We start from the raw sequence: 19,673 nt of genomic DNA on the forward strand, positions 1-19,673 counted from the left end.
CTCATCTAATCTGAATCTGGTTGTGGGATTAATCTGCCTCCATATGCAGCGGCAGTTGGACATTTGGTTAATTTTGGCTGAAGCACGACAGAGATTGAATTGTGCCACTGCCCCTTGTGAAACGAATTTGACTGGCAATAGTAATGACAGACTTAAGTTCCCAATGACACATGATGCATGGGAAATAGCAAAACCTCAATGTATAGTTTGCCCAAGTTATGAGCTGCTTGGACTCCCTGTTTTATTTTGAAAATCTCCTTTCTTCCTTCGTCTCATACGTCAATTAGCCTTCAGTGTATTTATGACTGTGATTCCACCTTTAAACTGTCATATTTATATATTTTGTCACTGCCTTCTTCTTTTTTCTACTCTCGTGCACTTTGACTTTTTAGTTTGGTCCATGTCTTCGCATTTAAAATGGAGGAGGCAGGATTTATGACCCGTACTGCTTCCAGCCACCGGGTGGTGCTCAAGACGCTTTGGCTTCACTTTTGGAGAGTGATCAAGTCGTCCATCTTTCTAAACAACAGCATTGAGAAACATGGAGAGGATAAAAAAAATGTTTATAGGGAACAAATGCTCAATGTGGACATTTAAAGCACATTTAATGTCTTCCTATCAAATTAGCTTTACAACTAAAGTCAGTCAGCGGACTCCAACAGCAGAAACCATCTGTAGCACCAACATTAGCTCAGTAGAATATAAACAAAACTCCACAATGTTTTATTCCATCACATTTCTCATGCAGCAAAGTCTCATTTCCCACTTGTGCTTTATCCCGGATGATAACCTGAGGACACGTCAGGAGATGTGGACAGATGCTGTGTCACTAAACCCTCCAGCTCTGTCCCCTCTCTCGTGTTACACTATTAACGCTTCTGCTGCAGAGACGTGGACATCAGTTTGTGCAACAGTCCCCCCCCATTCCTCTTGTGGACACTCAATATAATTGTTTTCCTCAGGCTTTCCGAGCCGCGTCGGAAAAAAAACAAGGAATTTTCAATCTTCCCTCCTCTGGAGCCAAACGTTATTTCTAAAACATGGATACAAACATAGCTCGAAGTTGTGTTGAAACTCGTTTTTCTCGGTCCTGAAGTTTTGTGTCAGACATAAATTGTTCTGTATCTCTCAGGGATTCAAGCCACATGCTCTTCAATAACTTCATTTTAATGTTTTAAATCAAATCGGACGACTACTTGAAAAACATATCTCATAAATGTCTTCATGTCGTATAGGAATGTCAATTAAAAAGGAATATTCATGATTACATTTTAACTCTAAGACAATGCACTTTATTTGACACTATTATTATTTTTCATTATGTAAGTTTTAGCAAATGGAATATATATATTTTGTATCCAGATTAACTAGGGTCATACAGATGCTGTGCACGCAGTGAAGCCACAACTCATTGCTCATAAAACTTCTGTAAATTTAAGCCCTAGTAATTAAACCAGATGCATAAAGTTTACTGTAGCAGAGTCAAATCGCTGTGGCTCTGTTATCAGCTGTGTCCCGAGTGAAAGCAGCGAAAACATTAATGAGGCGTAAACTGTTGGAGGAAAATAAAACCCACATATACTTTCAAAAAGACAGTCAAATGTAATTTTGAATAATCTTTATTTCAAACTGTAGCTTCCAGCCTCGTTTCAGACGAAAACATCATTAACTTTATTTATAATCAGAGTCAAAGGTTTTGATTCTTTTACAGTATTGAGGAAATTAATTGGAGGTGAATGAGACTAAATTAATATCCCATCTCTGACCGATTCATGTTCGTCCCTTTTAATTATTCCTTCCACCTCCAAAACCCTCCCTAACCTTATTTATATAGTTGTGATTAAAAAGTTTCCTCCATGCAACCAGAATAAAAAAATTATTACGACAGATTAGATGCTCACATGCATCCAGTGCTGCCAGTTGCATTTAGATAAGACATTAAAATGATTTAATAACTAATAAAGTAAATTTAAGTATCATTATTTGGCAAAGCACAACATATCTGCTATTTGCTAACACTGCAAATAACATTGAATTGAATTGAATTACAGTATTTTTGTCTGATCAATGAGAAACTAAATAATCTTTTAATTACACAAAGGTTTTTTCACAGTAATACATTTGTAAATTACAATATTAAGCAGCCACCAATCATTGGTACTGTCGTTGAAATATATACAAGCAAAGCCAAATTAATGAGAAGTTGCAGAAGATTACAAATTTACTAACAGACAAAAACAGGTTTGTTTCATACAAACACATCCTCCGGCCTTTTAATATGGACACATTGTTGTCGTGAGTCGTTTGTTATCACTTTCGGGGATTGGACATCTGCATGACAACCCTCAGCAACAGAGTGGCCGTCATTATCTGCCAGTGTCGGGGGTGCTCGTTGCATTTCAATGTGAGCCATCTCCATTTTAAGTAGGCGTGCGTCCATTTTATCTGAAACCACTTTGCAATTCATCAACTGACAGAACAGTTCAGAGGAGACTTGTCATCTTGTTTAACATTTAACTCTAAGATAAAAACGTGTAGCTACAAGTGAAACAGTGAACACTGCCTCTAAATGTCATCTGGGGTTAAAGTCAAGTGTTAACAGGTGATAAACAAAAGCTAAACTGATAAAAAACTTTTGATGGATGAATCTCTTCAGCAGCATCAGTCATGTGAGGTTAAAGTTATGAGAGGAGTGAGATACGTCCTCTTCTGTCGAGGTTATCTCACTAAACTTCCCCTGAGGCAGCAAATATTTAAGAACCTTTCTCCCATCAAGGGCCGTTTCCATTTCTACACCATCCTCTGAGGGTCATAGCAGATTATTGAACCCATATATCACAGCAGCCTCTTTGGTTCGATGGCCGGAGCTGCTTCCTCTTGAAGACGTGAGGAAGCGCTGGTGATTGAGCGGAATTGAGTCTTTGCAATTATCCCGTTTTGAAAAGAAACTGCTCCCAGCTGCAGGTGGTCCCCAAACGGAGAAGAGGACTTCAGTGCAAGTTGCCTCAGGACGTTCGTAGAAGTCGAGTGTAGCATTTACCTCTAATACACCAAATACTGGACTAGGCCTAGGTTCTGGGTTCTGAGGAGTGGGGTGAAAGCATAAACAATAAGCCAGAGACCAGTTAAATTCAAAGCCGGCACTTTATTAAACACACTTAACAAAAAACATAATAAATAAAGTATATATTATAAACATAATAAACCTAATAAACATAAACACACATAATTCAAACAATAAAGGAGGGGTATACATTTTAATGCATATTTTAAGTTCATCTATATTATTACTTTTATAAAATGGGAGATATTAATATGGGTTACACGAGCAGAGGAAGGTTGTTGTACCGACCGGAGCTCTGAGCTTGTTGTTGCTTTTACAGCTCAATGGTTTTGTGTTACTCTACATCACAAGGTGCACAAACTGAAGAGTGTTAACTTTATTAAAGCGTATTGTTACAAACAACTCATCCAGTTTGTTTTCTACTTCAGCAATAAGAGTTTAATCCACTTTTCATCGCCTGATTTATTCTATAAACTGAATTATCATGGTGACTTGTACATTTGAAATGTGTTTACATGGAAGTTTCCTCAGCTCTAAGTGTCTTTCAGCTAATATATGCTGACTGTGATTAAAATCTCCCTTTGTGATGAAAGTGCTGCTCCTCTCCCTGTGGCACAAAGTCAACCTCGCGCCGCAGACTCATCTGACTTCACTGAGCGCCGTGAGCAAGCAGCGGTATTATTAGATTACCTGTGATGAAGTGAGTTAGATTCTGTTGCCAACTGTCTGCTTGTTATGAGGCGCGGATGTGTCTATTTGTAATTTCAATCCCCTGTGTGTGCACTCGTGAAAAACGTCTGTGAACTTATTCATGGGTTGAATCAGAACATCCTCTTCTTGGATTTTTACACATTTAACTCTCCATGACAATGCTGCTTTCTGGGAGATTTCATGGCGCCTCATCTCCCACGGATCTAATTCACCCGCCTCCTGCAACAACCTTGGTCTGATTTCATTTGCCTGTTAGAGCAAATCCCATTTGGTGAAATTCAATACACTTTCTGACTCTGTTGTTTTACGGTCTTGGACTCGCTGCACCTCTGTTTCACTGTCCAAAATGTTGAGGTCATGACAATAAAGGCATGAAAAAAAAAAAGAATCAATGTGAAAGTGATTGTTTTCTAATTTGACACATGATCTGCTAGGGATTCTTCTTAACTCTATACACCAAATCTCCATGCATAGCATTGTGGGAACATCTCGGTGGGACATCCTCTGTTCTTAACCCTCAACAAGAGTCAGGAAAAACCACAAACATTTTTTTTTAATTGGGTTAAAAACTTCAGAAACCTCAGAGAGAGTGTCTGCTTGTAATATATTTTGAGCATTGCTATAAGAGATCCTGTGACCCAAGCATTTCATTGCAAGCGACTGCTTAATGTAATCGTTTTGCATATGACATTAACTCTTGAATCTTGAAACATGTGAGGATCCGTCTCCCAGGACGGACTCACAACGTCGTGTGTAACCAAACACATCAACACAAACCTGTTGGAGGTAAACAAGAGGACCGACTGTTCAACAACGTATTCTTAAAACATTGAGGCTTACAAAAGCAAGGCAAGTTTATTTGTATAACACATTTCAGCAGCAGGGCAAACCAGAGGGATTTTCATAAAATATAAAAGGCTTCAGGACAAATTGTAAAGCAACAAACAATGCAGTTTAAAAGAAAATGAAACAAGAAATAAAAGTGTAAAGGTAACAAAGAACAAGTAATTATATGATTGAACTAGCGGTGCGGGCACCACTAAGCACCCATAATAAAAGGTGGTAGTAAACAGGAACGTCTCATTATTATTTGAAAGAGCTGCAGACCTGTTGCAGTTCTCTGGCTCCGGGTCGGTTCACACCTGTGGAGCATGAAGTCGGTTTGGTTTTGACTCTGAGAGCAGACGACGACCTGGATGGTTCTTAATGAAGAAGTAGATCAGAAATGTAAACTGTTCTTTGCTTTATAAACCAACATTTCTTTGACAGACTAGAAGTTAATGTAAATATATTAAAGCAAAAGGAAAACATCAAATATCTTCCTATAATTTGCCTCAATGTTTCTTCATGTTTAATATGATGGATTAAAGGGACTCTTACCTTTGTTGCATTTTTACACTTTTTTTGGATAAGGTTAAATTGGTATTAATAAGGTAATGACACTCTAAAATGCAAGACAGACCCACCAGGAGTAAAAACAAACAATTATTTCACTCTCATAATATTTAGTGAAAACTTCAACCAATAAAATTCTTCGGACCGAAGGACCTTATTGGCCGACAGACCTGTCTGTTTGCTGCATGGACATGCAGGTTTTCCGTCTGCTTCTTGTGGCGCATTCGGGCCCGCGTCATCAAGGCGCGTTCTCAACTAAATGTATGACAACTAAAAGAATAAAGCAAATAAATGGTGCAAATAACCATTGAACTGAAAAATATATATGTGAATGTAAATGTATATAACTTACCGGTGCTTCTGAATCCGAATCCATTGCTTTGGTAAACAAAAACTCACGTGCGTGCGCGGAGGCAGTAGGTCGTAAGTCTGCTTGTAAATAAAGTTTCTTCAAAAAAACACCGCGGATGGGAACGAGGGGGTGGGGCATTGGAGGAAGGCGGGATGATTTGAATGTGCTGTAATTCTCAAATGCAACAAAGGTAAGAGTCCCTTTAATGTGAAATTAAACTTAATAAATTATCTTTTTTTTTTTGCAGATTCAACTGAAATCATATCATATTTCTCCACACCATAGGAAGTGACATCACAGTGTTGACAGTGTGGATCAGGCACGCCCCCCTGGAAACGTGCAGGAAGGGGGGGTGGCATTAGATAAACCATGGTGGATTCAGAGGCAGACGTTGGACTGGCACGGCTCGACGTCCACCACCGGGCTCCTTCCTGGACTCTGGGATTCTCCCTCCTCCGCCCGGCAGCTGTGACCCCCCCGCTGGAGAGTGTAGCATCGAGCTGGGAGATAGAGAGGGAATAATCCAGGGAGGGTGGGCTTTGTGGGGAGGGTGGGCACCTTACCACAATGTGAGCGATGGTCCGCGGGCTTCTCTCTCTCTCTCTCTCTCTCTCTCTCTCTCCGTTCAAACCGTCTGCCTGATCTGCACAGAGACCTGGGAGTAATGGAGGGATGCGTTGTCGGGGGGGCTCGTCGCCTGTCATGCTTGAATCAAAGCTCCATTTATCCTTTGATGTCACCGACCTCCTTGCCTTTGTCTGTCACTGGAGCCGCTGTGGGGTAGCGTGGCGGACGGAGCCTCCTCCTCCTCCTCCTCCTCCTCCTCCTCCTCCTCCTCCTCCTCCTCCTGCCCCCTGGCTCCTCATCACTCCCGGCTCGCTCGTGTCTCTTCACCTCTCGTGAGCCGCCGCCCCCCCCCCCCCTCCGTCTTTCTCGCTCTCCCGCTCTCTCTCCTCCTGCTTTACTATCTCCCTCTCTCTGCTCTCTCAAAGCAGGCGGGCTGCTGCTCTCTCCAGGCAGCTGGCTACATGATCTCGTGGAGAACAGGTCTCTCACCGCTGCTGCTGCCCGGCCGCCTCACCGGTCCTGAGACGACTTTCCTCTCCACGGCGGCAGGATGCTCCTTCACGAGGATTGATCCCCGCTCGCCCCCTTCCACGTTCCCCTTCCCTCCCCTTGTCCTGATCTCCTGCCCTCTGACCCTCACCCTCTTGTCGTCCACCCCCTCCTTCACCTCGTCACCCTGACCCCCCGAGCCTCTCTCTCCCTCTCCCGATCCGCCCGCCCCCCTTGACCATGTTGCCATGTGTCTGCTGGCTCCAACCCATCCTCGTCTTGTTGTCCTCTGTCTCATGGACCCGGGGGGAGAACTGCCCAGCGACCTGCATGTGCCCGGACCCCCACACCGTGGACTGCAGCGGCCGCGGGTTGACCCGACTTCCCAAACAGATTCCCCTGGACGTACGCAGGCTGCTGCTGGCGGACAACTGGATACCACGCATCCCCTCGGACTTCCTGGTTCTGTACAGCGACCTGGTGTACCTGGACCTCCGGAACAACTCGCTGTCCCTCATAGAACCGGGGACACTCAGCACCTCCTCCAGGCTGGTGTTCCTGGACCTGGGCAGCAACAATCTGACTGAGATCCCCAAGGGCACGTTCGGGGAGTCCCGCAGCCTCATCAAACTCCGACTGGGCAACAACCCGTATCTGAGCATGGTGAGTGAGGATGCTTTCCTGGGCCTCACCTCTCTGAGGGAACTGGAACTGGAGCGTAATGCCCTGTCCACCCTAAAGGTGGGGGCGCTGAGTCAGCTGCCCTCCCTGCGGGCGGTGCGGCTGGAGGGCAACCCCTGGGTGTGCAACTGCAACTTTGCCAGCCTGTTTGCGTGGCTGATGGAGAACAGTCACAAGCTTCCAAATGGTGAGTAGCATCATCCCAGAGGCGTTTTCGTCCCCACGCGTTCGACCCAAATAAAAAAACGTATCTGAGCACAACATACGACAGAATTATGGCAAATCCATTGGCATCACACTTTTCTGGTCTATTTATATTTTCCCTGTAGGAGAGGGAACCCCCTCCGCCCTCCACCCCTTCCCTCCTCCTCCCCTGTTCTAATTTTGGTCTCATTCTCCTTCCACCCCCATAGCTCATCATGTGTGAGACATTGTGCGTAATATGAGACAATAGCTCTCGTTTGAAAGTGGAAATTTGGATATTTTTCTCTCTCTACGTATTTGATTCATTTTGAAAGTCGAAAACGAGGAACTGACTCAAAATGCAGCGTTAACCAATAAATGATGTGAAGCAGCTCACATCAGGAATCTGTGCTCGTTGAGTTTGTTGTTTTTTTTGGTTTCCACATTTTCAGCATAAAAACCCAAGCTTTGACCTCTATCGTGCGTGGTTGTCGAATCGATCAATTTGCGGCTTATATTTATATAATACTTATATAATACTTTGCTGGACAATGTAATTCAACAATATTCTCGAGAATTTCTTGCCTTTTTCCCACTGGAAGTCAAAGCCCCTGATTCCTCTGTGCACGTGAAGCTGTGGGCCCGTACGAGTCTGTCACGGAGAAACAGCCTGGAGGGTCGAGTTAAATAACAGGGCTGAAATTTGAGTGTGTTTCAGTGCACGAGGCAAATCTCTCCGTGTGAGTGCATAGTTGAACCACAACAAAAAGACAAAGGGGGATTGCCATGTCCCCGTGGAATTATCATGTGGGTGAGATCCGGTTACTTGCAGCCTAATTAGCTCACGCAGCATCCAAAGCTGCAGGAGTTAAGATGAAACGCACAGAATTACAATCTTTCAACGTCTGTTAATATCATGTGGTTGAGTAAAAAAATATCTGCCTGACGCCTGAGGGAACCAGAATTGCTTTACCTTTAAGGTCAGGCGTTTGTTTATTACTATAAATGTCCTCTCAAAGGACACAGACAGCCGTTATCTCATAAGTGTGAGCCAACACGTGGGAGCTGAGGAGGCAAAAATAAACAGAACTGACAGCTCGGCCGCACATGACTAGTAACTTGCGCTGTTATCATATTTTACATTGGCTCATTTGGCAGAAGCTTTTATCCAAAGTGACTTACGACTGGGAGACCACACTCGAGCTGCGGTACAGTGGGAGACCTTGACTTAAGAACCACATCTGTTGTCAGGTGAAGAAAAGCAACAGATATATGACTTATTATGTTGAATTAATGTCAGTATTTATAGCTTTGATGTTATTTCGGCTTATTCTGACTCCAGAGGTTTGTGTTGTTCGCCTGGGCGCATGTACAACGTGTATTTTAAAATCCTGATTCGGATTATAAATAAAGTACACAATGTTCAGGGTGTTGAATGAACGGAACAAGTGCTGGAGACATATATTGCTGTGAGTGTTCCAAGGTTGATGCAGGTGAGAAATGTTGATATCTGCAGTGCATAGAAAGAAGAGTTGTTGTTCAAAGCAAAATCTTCCCACTCGATATGTGATTTTTTAGAGACGTGAGAATGATGTGCAATCGGATCTGAAACCAAACATTCATGGTCTCTGGCATCAACCACGTGCAACTGATAAGACGAATCCTCTTTGAATGGATTTCCTTAATTATATTATAGATTTCCTCACAGAATTGCCTGTTTTTCCATTTGCAAAAATAAATTGAAAATCCAATTTAAACTCTAATTGTGATCGGGCTGCAACGAGCTTTAATTCAGCTCCACTTAAAGAAAACTCGCTGACTTTCACAAAAGCCCACAATTAGGCCACGGTGTGCGGCTGCTATTGATACTGCTTCTCCTTTCCCCCTCTGGTCTTCCTTCATCCGCCCTAAAATCACTCAAGTTTGGACCCGTGAGGAGGCAAAGTTGATAAACTAGCAGGAAAAACTCATTCCCCTCAGTTCAAGGCTGCAAATGCATGAATCAAGAGGTCTAAGCGTTGTCAGCTGCACGGCGTAATGAAGTGCGTTAGCAATGCTGGCCAGGCAGACATCAACAACAGGAAGACGCCAAGCCCCTGGTATGGCTGCCAACTGGCCCCAGCCTCTACACACTCTCCAATTGAGTTATAAGGCACATCCCACCTCACATGCAACTCGTATATCCCCATCAGGAGGAGTTTTCTTTATGAACTTTAAGGGATGAGTCCACTAGCTTGGAAAATGCACATATATGTGATTTTGCATTGAATACCTTACGTCGTCTGGAAGGTACTTTTTTAATGCTTAAAATACAAATTTCAGCAGAAGGATTATAAGCATTTTTTTTCTCTTAATAATGCAAATTCTTTAACAGGTCAGAGAGGACAAAGATTAGTTTTGCAGAACTAATAATGTCCCCAGAAACAAGACTTCTGTCTTTCCTTTCCTTGTTTTTCGTAGTACAACACTTTAAATTCAAGGGACACACACTCAATGTCAATAAAAGAGCAGGTAGTTAAGGGTGTGAGACGTTGTGGTTGTGTTTGTGTGTCTGTAATCAACCTGTGTGTGAGTTTTAGAGGAGAACTCTGCTGTCAGGGCCACAGGAAGTTCCACGAATCCTTCAAGTTGCAGCCTACGTTATCAAAATCCACCACACGCCCCTCTGAGCTGCCAGTTGTGACATTTGATGTTTGCTGTGGACATTTCCCTTTTCTCTGAACTTGATGTGAGTGCAGTTGTGTCACTCTGAGTCTCCGCGGATCCCAGAATCTACTGCTGAACAAACACAAACCGGCAGGGGCGGCTTTCCAGTGGGAGACGGATTTACTAACACGCCAAGTTCACACATGCGAGCATCATCAAGCCAAACCTAATTAACGTAATGACTAGGGCTCACTGTCATGGAAAGAAAAAAAAAAATGCAAATGACCTATTCTCTGGATTTCTGCATCAGAAGTGGTTACACAATAACAGATGGGCACTCATTAGTGAATGAGGTCGAACTTGATAAGCTTTTCAATATGTAGCAAGCGAGCGGTGGGTGTTTCAACTTAATATCTCATTCATCATCGAGGAAATCAATTACCGAGACAGAAATGACTCTTTACACTGCAGATGAGTGTGATCCTTCCATCGGTGTGGATGATGCATCCTCATGTCGGGTTCATCATATAACACACTCACAGGAATGTCACTCAGCTGAGGGCAGAGCTCCACCAACAGTTCCCTTGAATTCAAATGAGCCACAGCAGATTGCACTTACAGTTATAATTTCCCTAAATGGGTCTTATGTCTTTCAAGATCATGTCTTGTCCCTCTCTTTGCCCCAGAATGTAATGGCCCATATCCAATCTGCTGATATACAAACCAACAAACAGGGTAAAACCATAACCTCCTTGGGGGTGGTAACTATGGTGAGACACTCGAAGCAGAGGCAGACAAAGCCGAGTAGCACGGTATTTAATCTTCAACAAATAATTTCATGAGTAATTAAAGTCTGAGTCAGAGTGCTCCTTCACCTAAATGTAATAACTCCATAAAAACAGTAATGAAGAATGAATCCATGCAACAGAAGGACAGTGAAAGGCCAGTTTGACTCAATGGGTCCTCGGGTGTCTTCTTAATAGGCTTTAGCAGATGCATGTAAATCAATAGGAAGAGGATGTCATCGTGTTGAAGTCTGAATCATTAAAATTACGTCAGTCAGGTCACGTTGTTGTTTATATAGAAGAAAAAAATGGACTGTTTTGACAGGACATGACAGGAAAATAAGGACGAAGGAAGAAATGCATATAATGAAAATGAGCTGGAAAGTTTTGCTCTTTCCTGCTTTTGATTTGTGACCTATTGATTAAATTTTAACACAAACTGTGTTCAGCAAAGCGTAAAATATGTATAATATAATTTAAAAATTGATAAAACATCTTCAATCATATTGAGGAGAAGTCACCCAGAGAGCTCTGTGGTTCTTTCACCGGTGGCCTGCATACGGCAGCAGCTGCGGCGCCGGAGCTGTAAACCCCAATTCCCTTTCCATTTTTCACATCTTGATTTCCCCTGTGATTTCTGAGTTCACGACGCAGCACACTTTTCTGTTTGCATAACTTTGATTACTGCAGGTCAGCATGATGAGTGGGAGGAAGAAGCTGGAATCCAGGACTTCTTTGTGGATAAGGGAAAAGCAGAGTGCTGGGCTCGTGGCTGTTTATCTCGTCTCCTATATGTGTGCCACAAGATTAGATGGTTTCAAAACCTTATCTGACTCGCACATTGACAGAATACAATCACAGAAATACAATTATTATTTCTGGAGGAACATTTCACTGCTTCTTAGATTGCTGTTTTCTTGTGGTACCAATTATATTTTTGGGGGTTTAGCCACCAATCAGCCTCATGAATGTTTTAATTGGGGGATGAGTGTAAACATGATCCAGTGCTGTCTCCAGTGCTCTTGGGTTAAAGATGAACAAAAGCCATGTATAATTCAGAGTGACACAGTTCTACGGCACACTGGCCGGGGTAATTGGAGCCAGAGCCGCCTACAGGGCATGGCAGGCCGACTCCCCCGAGACACTGAGGCTGGAGCTCATCGTGGCAGCGCCGTCAACACCAGTCTTGACCTGAACAGTTTCTCTACAAAGAACCAGTTCATGTGACGGGGTCCAAAGTCTGAATTTTCCTTCGCAGCCGATCAGGTTGCTCCCAGGAGACCTGTTAGCGCCCGAGCACAATCAGCTCTGAAAATATGATGCCGCTGACCAGCACCCACTTGAACACCCACATGACCTTATTTGCTATCTTTACCACTCATGGGCAAGAGATGAGGAAATGTCTATTCCATTTAACGCAGCCTGGCAGCTTCTTTTAACTTGGCCTAATTTAATGTTTATTTAAAGTCGGGATGTGAGTGAGATGGAGCCGGAGAGAGAGAGAGAGAGAGAGAGAGAGCAAGGTGTGAAAAGGTGGACGGAATTACATCAGCTGCCGCGTGTTCAGAAGTAGAAGGGGGATAATCTGCCAGTGTCAGATATAAAAGGTGAAAAGGCAAAAAGCTTTAGTTTCGCTGGCAGAGTGCAGAACAATGCATGATGGATAATTCCCTCTGTGCCAGCGTGTGGTTAAGTGCGAAGGACAGAGTGCTGAGCGCTGCACATTTAGCTGTTCCATCATTATGAGTTGTCGTCACTATTCCAAACTGCTTTCTCTCTTCGTGGAAAAACAAATGGAGCTCGACTTGACATCTCTTATATTTAGGAATAGGAAGAAATCTGTGTGTGAGCATTGGGGCTTTTGCGGTGAGGCATAATGAACAGAGTGATGTCAGCGAGTCTCCACGCAGAAGGAATCCCCTCCTGAGTGATTCACCCGCGCCCGGCTGTCACTTCGCTGCTTATCATTTAGTGCATTCATTTCACACATTCTCCACTCGGTTCCTCTCCCAACTCCTACTCCTGTCCGTATGAATCTCCCACCGTTTGCTTCGTACTCCGAACCGAACTAAATAATGGTTATTTTTCAGATCTACTGAGTATCGAGCTGCAGTTGCACATTTGTCTCATTTAATAAAGTAGTGTTGAGACAGTTTTTCTGAGTCATTATCAGAGCTGGATTATTTACGGGGAGTGTCTAGACACCAGTGGCCACTTGATGACTGAATGCCAACTCTGCGGGTTTGCAAGACTGTTGTGATATTTGCCTTCGCTACTGGTGCAGAGATCAATCTGGACCGACGCTGAGAGAGGGAGCAATACCGGCAAGGTAGATCAATCACGGCCGGGACAGCAGATAGCCTATCCCCTCGGCTGGCTGTAATCCTGAATGTAATCCATCAACTGTCCGCGCCAGGAATGTAACATATCTGTGTGGGCCGACATACCTGATAGTGTTAGGCCACGATTTGTGTTCAATTATTGCACAAGGGCCTGATCCTCACTGTGATCATATTGGTCTCTGGGGACGAACTCTATCAGTTTACTCATTAGCAAAACTCATATTGATGAACTGTTGGCGTTGGAATTAAAATGGATTCTACATTAATTAGTCACACATTTGGACATTTGTTGAACTCGTAAAAAAAACCTTTTCAAATAATGCAATAGCCTTTTTTTCACATGTGTTCTCTTAGTGCCTGCGTCCATGTCCTCTGCCTCGATGTGCGATAACAGTTGAGTAAAAAGAAACCTAGTTATACATCTTAATGGAGGGATGCTCCTTTCAGGGAAAACCACTCTACTGTGAAAGCACATGTTCAACCTGTTATTTATCAATTTATATAATCCATGGACATCGAACAGAGACATCTGCATCAGTAATACTTTTGATGCTGCTGAAAATTCAGGGTCAGGCATCAGCGAGTATGCGAATGTATACAGAGCCAATATCACTATCATCCAATATCACATCTTTAGGTATATTTGCACAGAGATAAAACTGCAAGTAGCTACAAGCGCTTGTTTGGAGGTAGTAAGCTTTTTAGCATTTTAGCTTGTAAACATTAGCTACTAGCGCTGGTTCAGAGGTATTTAACGTTTAAGCATTTTAGCTTGTAAACATTAGCTCTAGTTAGCATTGTTTGCTACCTTGCTTTGGTTCTTCCAGTGCGGCAGCTCATACTGGGATTCATTCAAGCGAACATTATATTTGCAAAAAGAACTACACGGTAAGAAATAAAAACATCCCTGTGGTGAAGAGCGCTGTGTAGTAATGGTTAGCTACGTAAAATGTCAGACAACCAAATCCATTTTGCAATGTTCTGTGATGCAGAAGTTAGCCTTTTAGCTGATGTTTTGTTTTTCATATGGTTATAAGCAAGTAAAACCAAATACTAGCAAACAAGCTATCTCCTTTTTTTTTTTGCTTAATTGATAGTTTCATAAAAATACTTAATTGCTGTCATTTTAAAGCCAGTTTGTTGGTAGCGTTCTTTGCCAAGTGTCAGATATGTAAAACAAATTAGCATTTTCACAGCCATCAGTTCTGTTAGCTGTTGGGCTATGTCTGTTAGCAGAATTCAGTTTGACACGAAGCGGCTCCCAGTCTGTAAACATGGCAGCGCTTCCACGTCGGCCTCGGGCCTCCTCGGGTTTCTTGCATCTTCGGATCCGAGGCCTTGTGTTCACTGGGAATCTGGGAATCCTCTCTCCGTGGAAGCTGTGCATGTTTAGTCACAGACAATGTGATTCTGAGGAACTATTATAATGGTGGTTGTTCCAGAACATTCTGCCCTGGGCCCAATAGAACAGCGTTTCAGTAATTCCTCTTTTTGTCAGGCAGGGGAATAAGTCTGAGCCTTGGTGTGTCATTTTAGAAAAAAGCTGCAGTATCCCTCAAGGATTTGTAAATCTTTCTTCATATTTATATCAAACTAAATGATAAATATAATATTAATTTCAGACAAGCACAGTTAAACTTTTGATACTTTCTTAACTGTTCTTATTTAGACTAATATAAAATCTTTAAATCTGTAGAAAGAACCAAAATAATTCAACTGACCTTTTTGCTAACTCAGTTCTGCTCATGATAGATGTGATAGTGCTGTAAGTCCTGCAGCGGGATAATTTCATTCTCAGCGGTTATTAATCAAGTACTTAGGACAGGCAGTACCAGACAGAACCGTCTCCAGGGCAAAAGCTGAGTCTCTGAGGCGATGGGTTACTTTACTTTACTACAAGTGCACTGTGAATATAAATGTAATACATTCATCTCAGGCACAAAACAGACAGGAGGGACTCTCCAATATGTTGGATTTTCAGATGTGATCAAACTTGTTGTCTTTAGTAAGTTTTGTGGCATTAAAGGTGAATTCTGTGTGTGACTGCATCCTTCGCAACACCCAATATAGCAACCTTTGAAATAAATAATTGCAAATATTATAAAAATCGTTTTATTGTGAAGGGAAAAAAACAGCTTGTATAATTATACAAAACAAGGTCAAATCAAAACCGTTCATAACGAGCTGTGAGAGACTTTGGAACCGATGCAGTAAACAAAGAACAAAAATAGAAGAAAAAAGGAAAAACAAACAGACGAACGGACAAAAAGCTCTGTTGGGTAAAACCAGGACTTGGAAACAGACCTGATGCTTTTAAAGTGTGAGCCATATGGTGAGTTACACAACACAATTCTCCCGATATCAGATTTCCAAAATCACAACAAATCATAACTTTAACGTCGTTAGCTCATAACCGTCAAACAGACATTAGCCATCTCCAGAAGTCTTGTGCACTTTTTCATGTGTCCTGCAGGTCAGCTTCACTGAGCAATTTCCTCACAAGCGTTTTGGGCAGTGAGTTTGTTTTCATCTGTGATTTCCCCCCCGACATACGGCACGCAGGCCTCATTAATCCTGCCAGGAACCAGTGGGCTCCTCTCTGGCTCCATCAGGATTGTTGGTCCTGGCTCCTCGTCAGTTTGGAGCCGCTTTATTTCTTGATGCTGACTCACTTGATGTGAAGCTGATCCAAAGCTTCTTCAGTTTTCTGTGGAGCTCGTCCAGTTCGTTCTCGGATGCTTGGTTGTGACAAAGCTCGGTAATAGACTGTTTATTCACTGTGAGAGAAGCTTTGGGAGAAAACTTTATGATACACAAGTTGCATACGAGGATTGCAAATCATATTTTCAAACAAAATGACCAAAGCTGGACTTGAACATGACATTTGAACATTTTTTATTTAAAGGATCAGAAGTGACCGAAATCAGTTTATATTTTGTATATCTTTGCAGAATTTTTTTTTGTCATTCAGTATTTCCGCTATTCCTCAATTAACTTGTTTCTGATCATCACAAATCCTTATTTAAATGTTTCCTTTCTTACTTTTTGAATATGATGAAATACATTTATTTTAAAGGTATATCAAATAAACACTCATGACGCATTTGACCCATTTGCATTATAAGGGTAGTGATACAAAATGGATTTCTAATATCTTGTTTTTGCTCTTCATGCAGCATCTTTATAATGCTGATCACTCTTATTTAGTTATATTTAACTTTAAGCGTGAATAAATATATCCCGGACAGGCAGACAGATATTTGATATATAGCTCATGTCCTCAGTGAACTGAATGTTAAGAGAAATCTGAGAATCTGTATCTTGTATTGAGGGATTAGTGTCACTAAGTTTTATCAAGCTCCTTAGGAGTTCAGTTACAAACCTAATTAATACTGTAGCGAGTCAATGACAGGAGCATGGAAACCAATTCCATGCCATCCCTGATTTCCATTGTGTCTTTTTCCATTGACACTAAACACGTTTGAACTGGTTTCACATGAGTATTTTTCGAATTATTTATACAAATACAAATATAGCGTTTTTACATATTAATAAATCAAGTATGTAATGTCCTCATTATTTAATTTTTAGATGTTCAACAGTTCATTTTCTATTTAAATTGTCCAAAAACAACTTGGAACAATTAGGTCTGATATCAAATATCCACAGAAATCATAGATCTTAAGGCTGAAATAAGGTATTTTGATGAATGATTGTATCCAGTCATAAGAAAGGCTGCTCAGTTCTGTTATGGCGAAGCTGTAAATTGTGCTGAATGTTGAGCAAAGACCCAGAATTTATGCACTGCCAGGTTTTTACATTTGCATGTGCAGCATCGGTGGAAAGTAGCCACCCACATTGCGATGCTTTATTTTCCTCCCACCTATAAAGCTCACATTCACATCAATATGTCTAGTTTTTTTTCCTAAAGTACATTGCCAGTATGAAGATGAAATGTAGATGATCATCTAAAGTGTTTTCAGTGTTGGGAGTGTGACGGCCATTGGGACTCAGTATGTTTAATTCACTGGCCTGGAGCAGTGCATGGTTTACCTCTTGTATCCAATGATATTCAAAGTTTAATAAAGTTGTCAGTAAAACCAAATGAACGTGAACAGTGTCTGCTGTAGCTTTGTGGTCTCATGAGAGTTCAAACTGACCTTAATGATCCGCTGCCGTCTCATCGTGAGTCGGAAACAAAGACTCACTGGAGGACCTGTACCCTTGAAATCCAATAACCCGACGTCATTGTCTCTTTTCTATTTAAATGATGTCTTAAGGATAAACTACGTGAGCGTGGTAGACATGAGGAGACCGCGGCACTCGACTGATTTATCACGCTCTCATCTTGAGATGGGGTTTGGTCAAGGTGCCCCTGTCTCCGCGGGTGTCCTCTTACTCTGGCACGGTAAATGTTTGCGATGTATCGGAGTCATATTTTATGAGGACGTGTTGTAGGGGTTGGGTTTTTGTGGCTTATCTTGACTTTATTCCAGTCTCCAAACTCTGATGCAGAAGGAGGTGTTACTGTCGGATATAGTTGATATTAACTGTAGACTCCACATACAGGGTCACTCTGCTCCTCCCTTTCTTATTTTGACTCCATCCTGCAGTCATGGTGTGTGGGGGTGTACTTGTACACACGGTGCATCCTTCCTCTCCCAAGTGAAGCCTTCTGATAATAAACCTTATAATTATTAGATCAGCGCCCTTTCTGAGGCCGAGCACCGCACCGCCCTGTCGAGAGCAGATCTTTTACAACACAACACGCTGTGTAACAACAACACACCTTGAAGTATATGCACTTTGTCTTTCTCCAAAACCTCTGGGCGAGTGTGGGACGTGTGAATTATATAGGACAGAGGAGCTGGGTAAACTAGAAGAGAAGTGGAGTTAAAAAAGCCAGCTGTGATAAGAGAGGGGGGAAACTTTTTGAAAGTGCAGAGGAAGACAGTCCTTGTGTTGCCCTCAAAAGAGACTCAAGTTCAAAGCCAGCGTCGTTTCTCACCCGTGCACAGCTGGACCCTCACGGCATGAAGTGGGTGTGAATGTCAGATCATCAGTTTTTGGAGAGTTACAGAAATGATCAGGCAGAGTTTCACTAATCCAATGTCAGGAAGGTGTGGGCTTTCTGTAGAAAACAGAAACTTCTTCTTCTTATTTACTCACTTTTTCTAAAATGTTTACAAAGTAACATTTATTCAGACATAAACATATCTATATACAAAATATATAAAATATAAAAGATATAAAAAGTGAAATGAAATGAAATGATAAAAGCTCTTCATGTCTTTTCTTTGAAGGACAAACATGGCGACAGTGGAGGTCAGAGCTTGGAATAATGTTCCTCTTAAGAAAAGGTCAAAAGTTGCTATTTTCCTTGTGTTCAGATAAAGCAACACCACATATGCTTGTTGTTTAAGTTCTTCCCATGTTGAAATTTCTCCCTCGTGTCTTGTGATTGATTGTCTCACTTTTACTTTTGGCTACGATTCCTGATGGTACTGCCTTGGTAGCAGCTGTGAATGTTATATTCCTGAATCCGACACACCAATTACCTTTAACTGCACTGATATGATGTAATTTCTAAATGGCCGTGATGTAATTTATTTAGTGTAAAAGTTCAGACACATGATATAATTCACTGCAACGTAGTTTTTTGGTGAATCTGTCTAATCTGGTTTCGTGTTTGCGGTGCAGGGGTGGAAGGAATGGAGTGCTCCCTCCCGATGGACGGCCGGCGCGTCTCGCTGACCCAGCTCTCGCAGGACAGCTTCCGGGAGTGCCAGGCCAACCTGACTCTGACGGACCTGCTCATCATCATCTTCTCGGGCATCTCAGTGTCCGTGGTGGCCATCATGACCAGCTTCTTCCTGGCGTCAACGGTCCACTGCTTCCAGCGCTGGAGCAAAGGCACCAAAGGGGACGAGGAGGAGAGCGAAGAGTGAGGAGGATTTCACTCGTGTTCTTCGCGCCTACCCCCCCCTCCCCCCCACCCCACCCCCCTGTGGGACCCGGCACTTCAAACAATGAGGGGGTGGAACCGCAGAAAGTGCAACATGTGACAAGTATCATGCTGCTTCTGGTGATGAGGATCTCGCCCCTGGGACGGTGGAGAGTTGTTGTCTTTGCACATGGACGAGTCAGAAATATGGAAAACCAAGGACCTTCCCAAGGAATGAGCCAAAAATTAGTGAGGCCCAGCTCCACGGCACAGGTGTGAGAGTGTGTGGTTATACCTTATGGCTACTGGTTCAGTATTATAGGCCTACACAGATTAAGGCTAAATCCTTTATATAGACAGAGTTAAAGATTTTTGAGAAGTGTTGCTGCAGTGCTTGCAGAGCTGTTGCTTTAGTCTTAATAAACCAATAACTTATCTTATCACACGGACGTCCAACAGTAGAGTCTGAATCCTGTAAAGTGACATCAGAGTTTAGAAAATCAGTTTATTGACC

General features: G+C 42.5%; 1 protein-coding gene across 1 annotated transcript; it reads left to right on the forward strand.

The window, feature by feature from the left end:
- Nucleotides 1-6,818: 6,818 nt before the first annotated feature.
- On the forward strand, nucleotides 6,819-19,163 carry lrrc38b (leucine rich repeat containing 38b). Its single transcript, XM_061070682.1, has 2 exons — nucleotides 6,819-7,446; nucleotides 18,916-19,163. The coding sequence occupies exons 1-2, from the start codon at nucleotides 6,819-6,821 to the stop codon at nucleotides 19,161-19,163; spliced, it is 876 nt and encodes a 291-aa protein (XP_060926665.1).
- The last annotated feature ends 510 nt before the right edge of the window (nucleotides 19,164-19,673 follow it).

The sequence above is a fragment of the Limanda limanda genome, chromosome 4, assembly GCF_963576545.1.
Source record: "Limanda limanda chromosome 4, fLimLim1.1, whole genome shotgun sequence".
Taxonomy (NCBI): Eukaryota; Metazoa; Chordata; class Actinopteri; order Pleuronectiformes; family Pleuronectidae; genus Limanda; species Limanda limanda.

Bases quoted from the DNA above. Each gene is read 5' to 3' on its own strand.
- lrrc38b (XM_061070682.1), top strand. From the start codon at position 6,819: ATGTTGCCATGTGTCTGCTGGCTCCAACCCATCCTCGTCTTGTTGTCC. The intron at 7,447-18,915 runs GTGAGTAGCATC...TTTGCGGTGCAG, and splicing joins CAGTCACAAGCTTCCAAATG to GGGTGGAAGGAATGGAGTGC.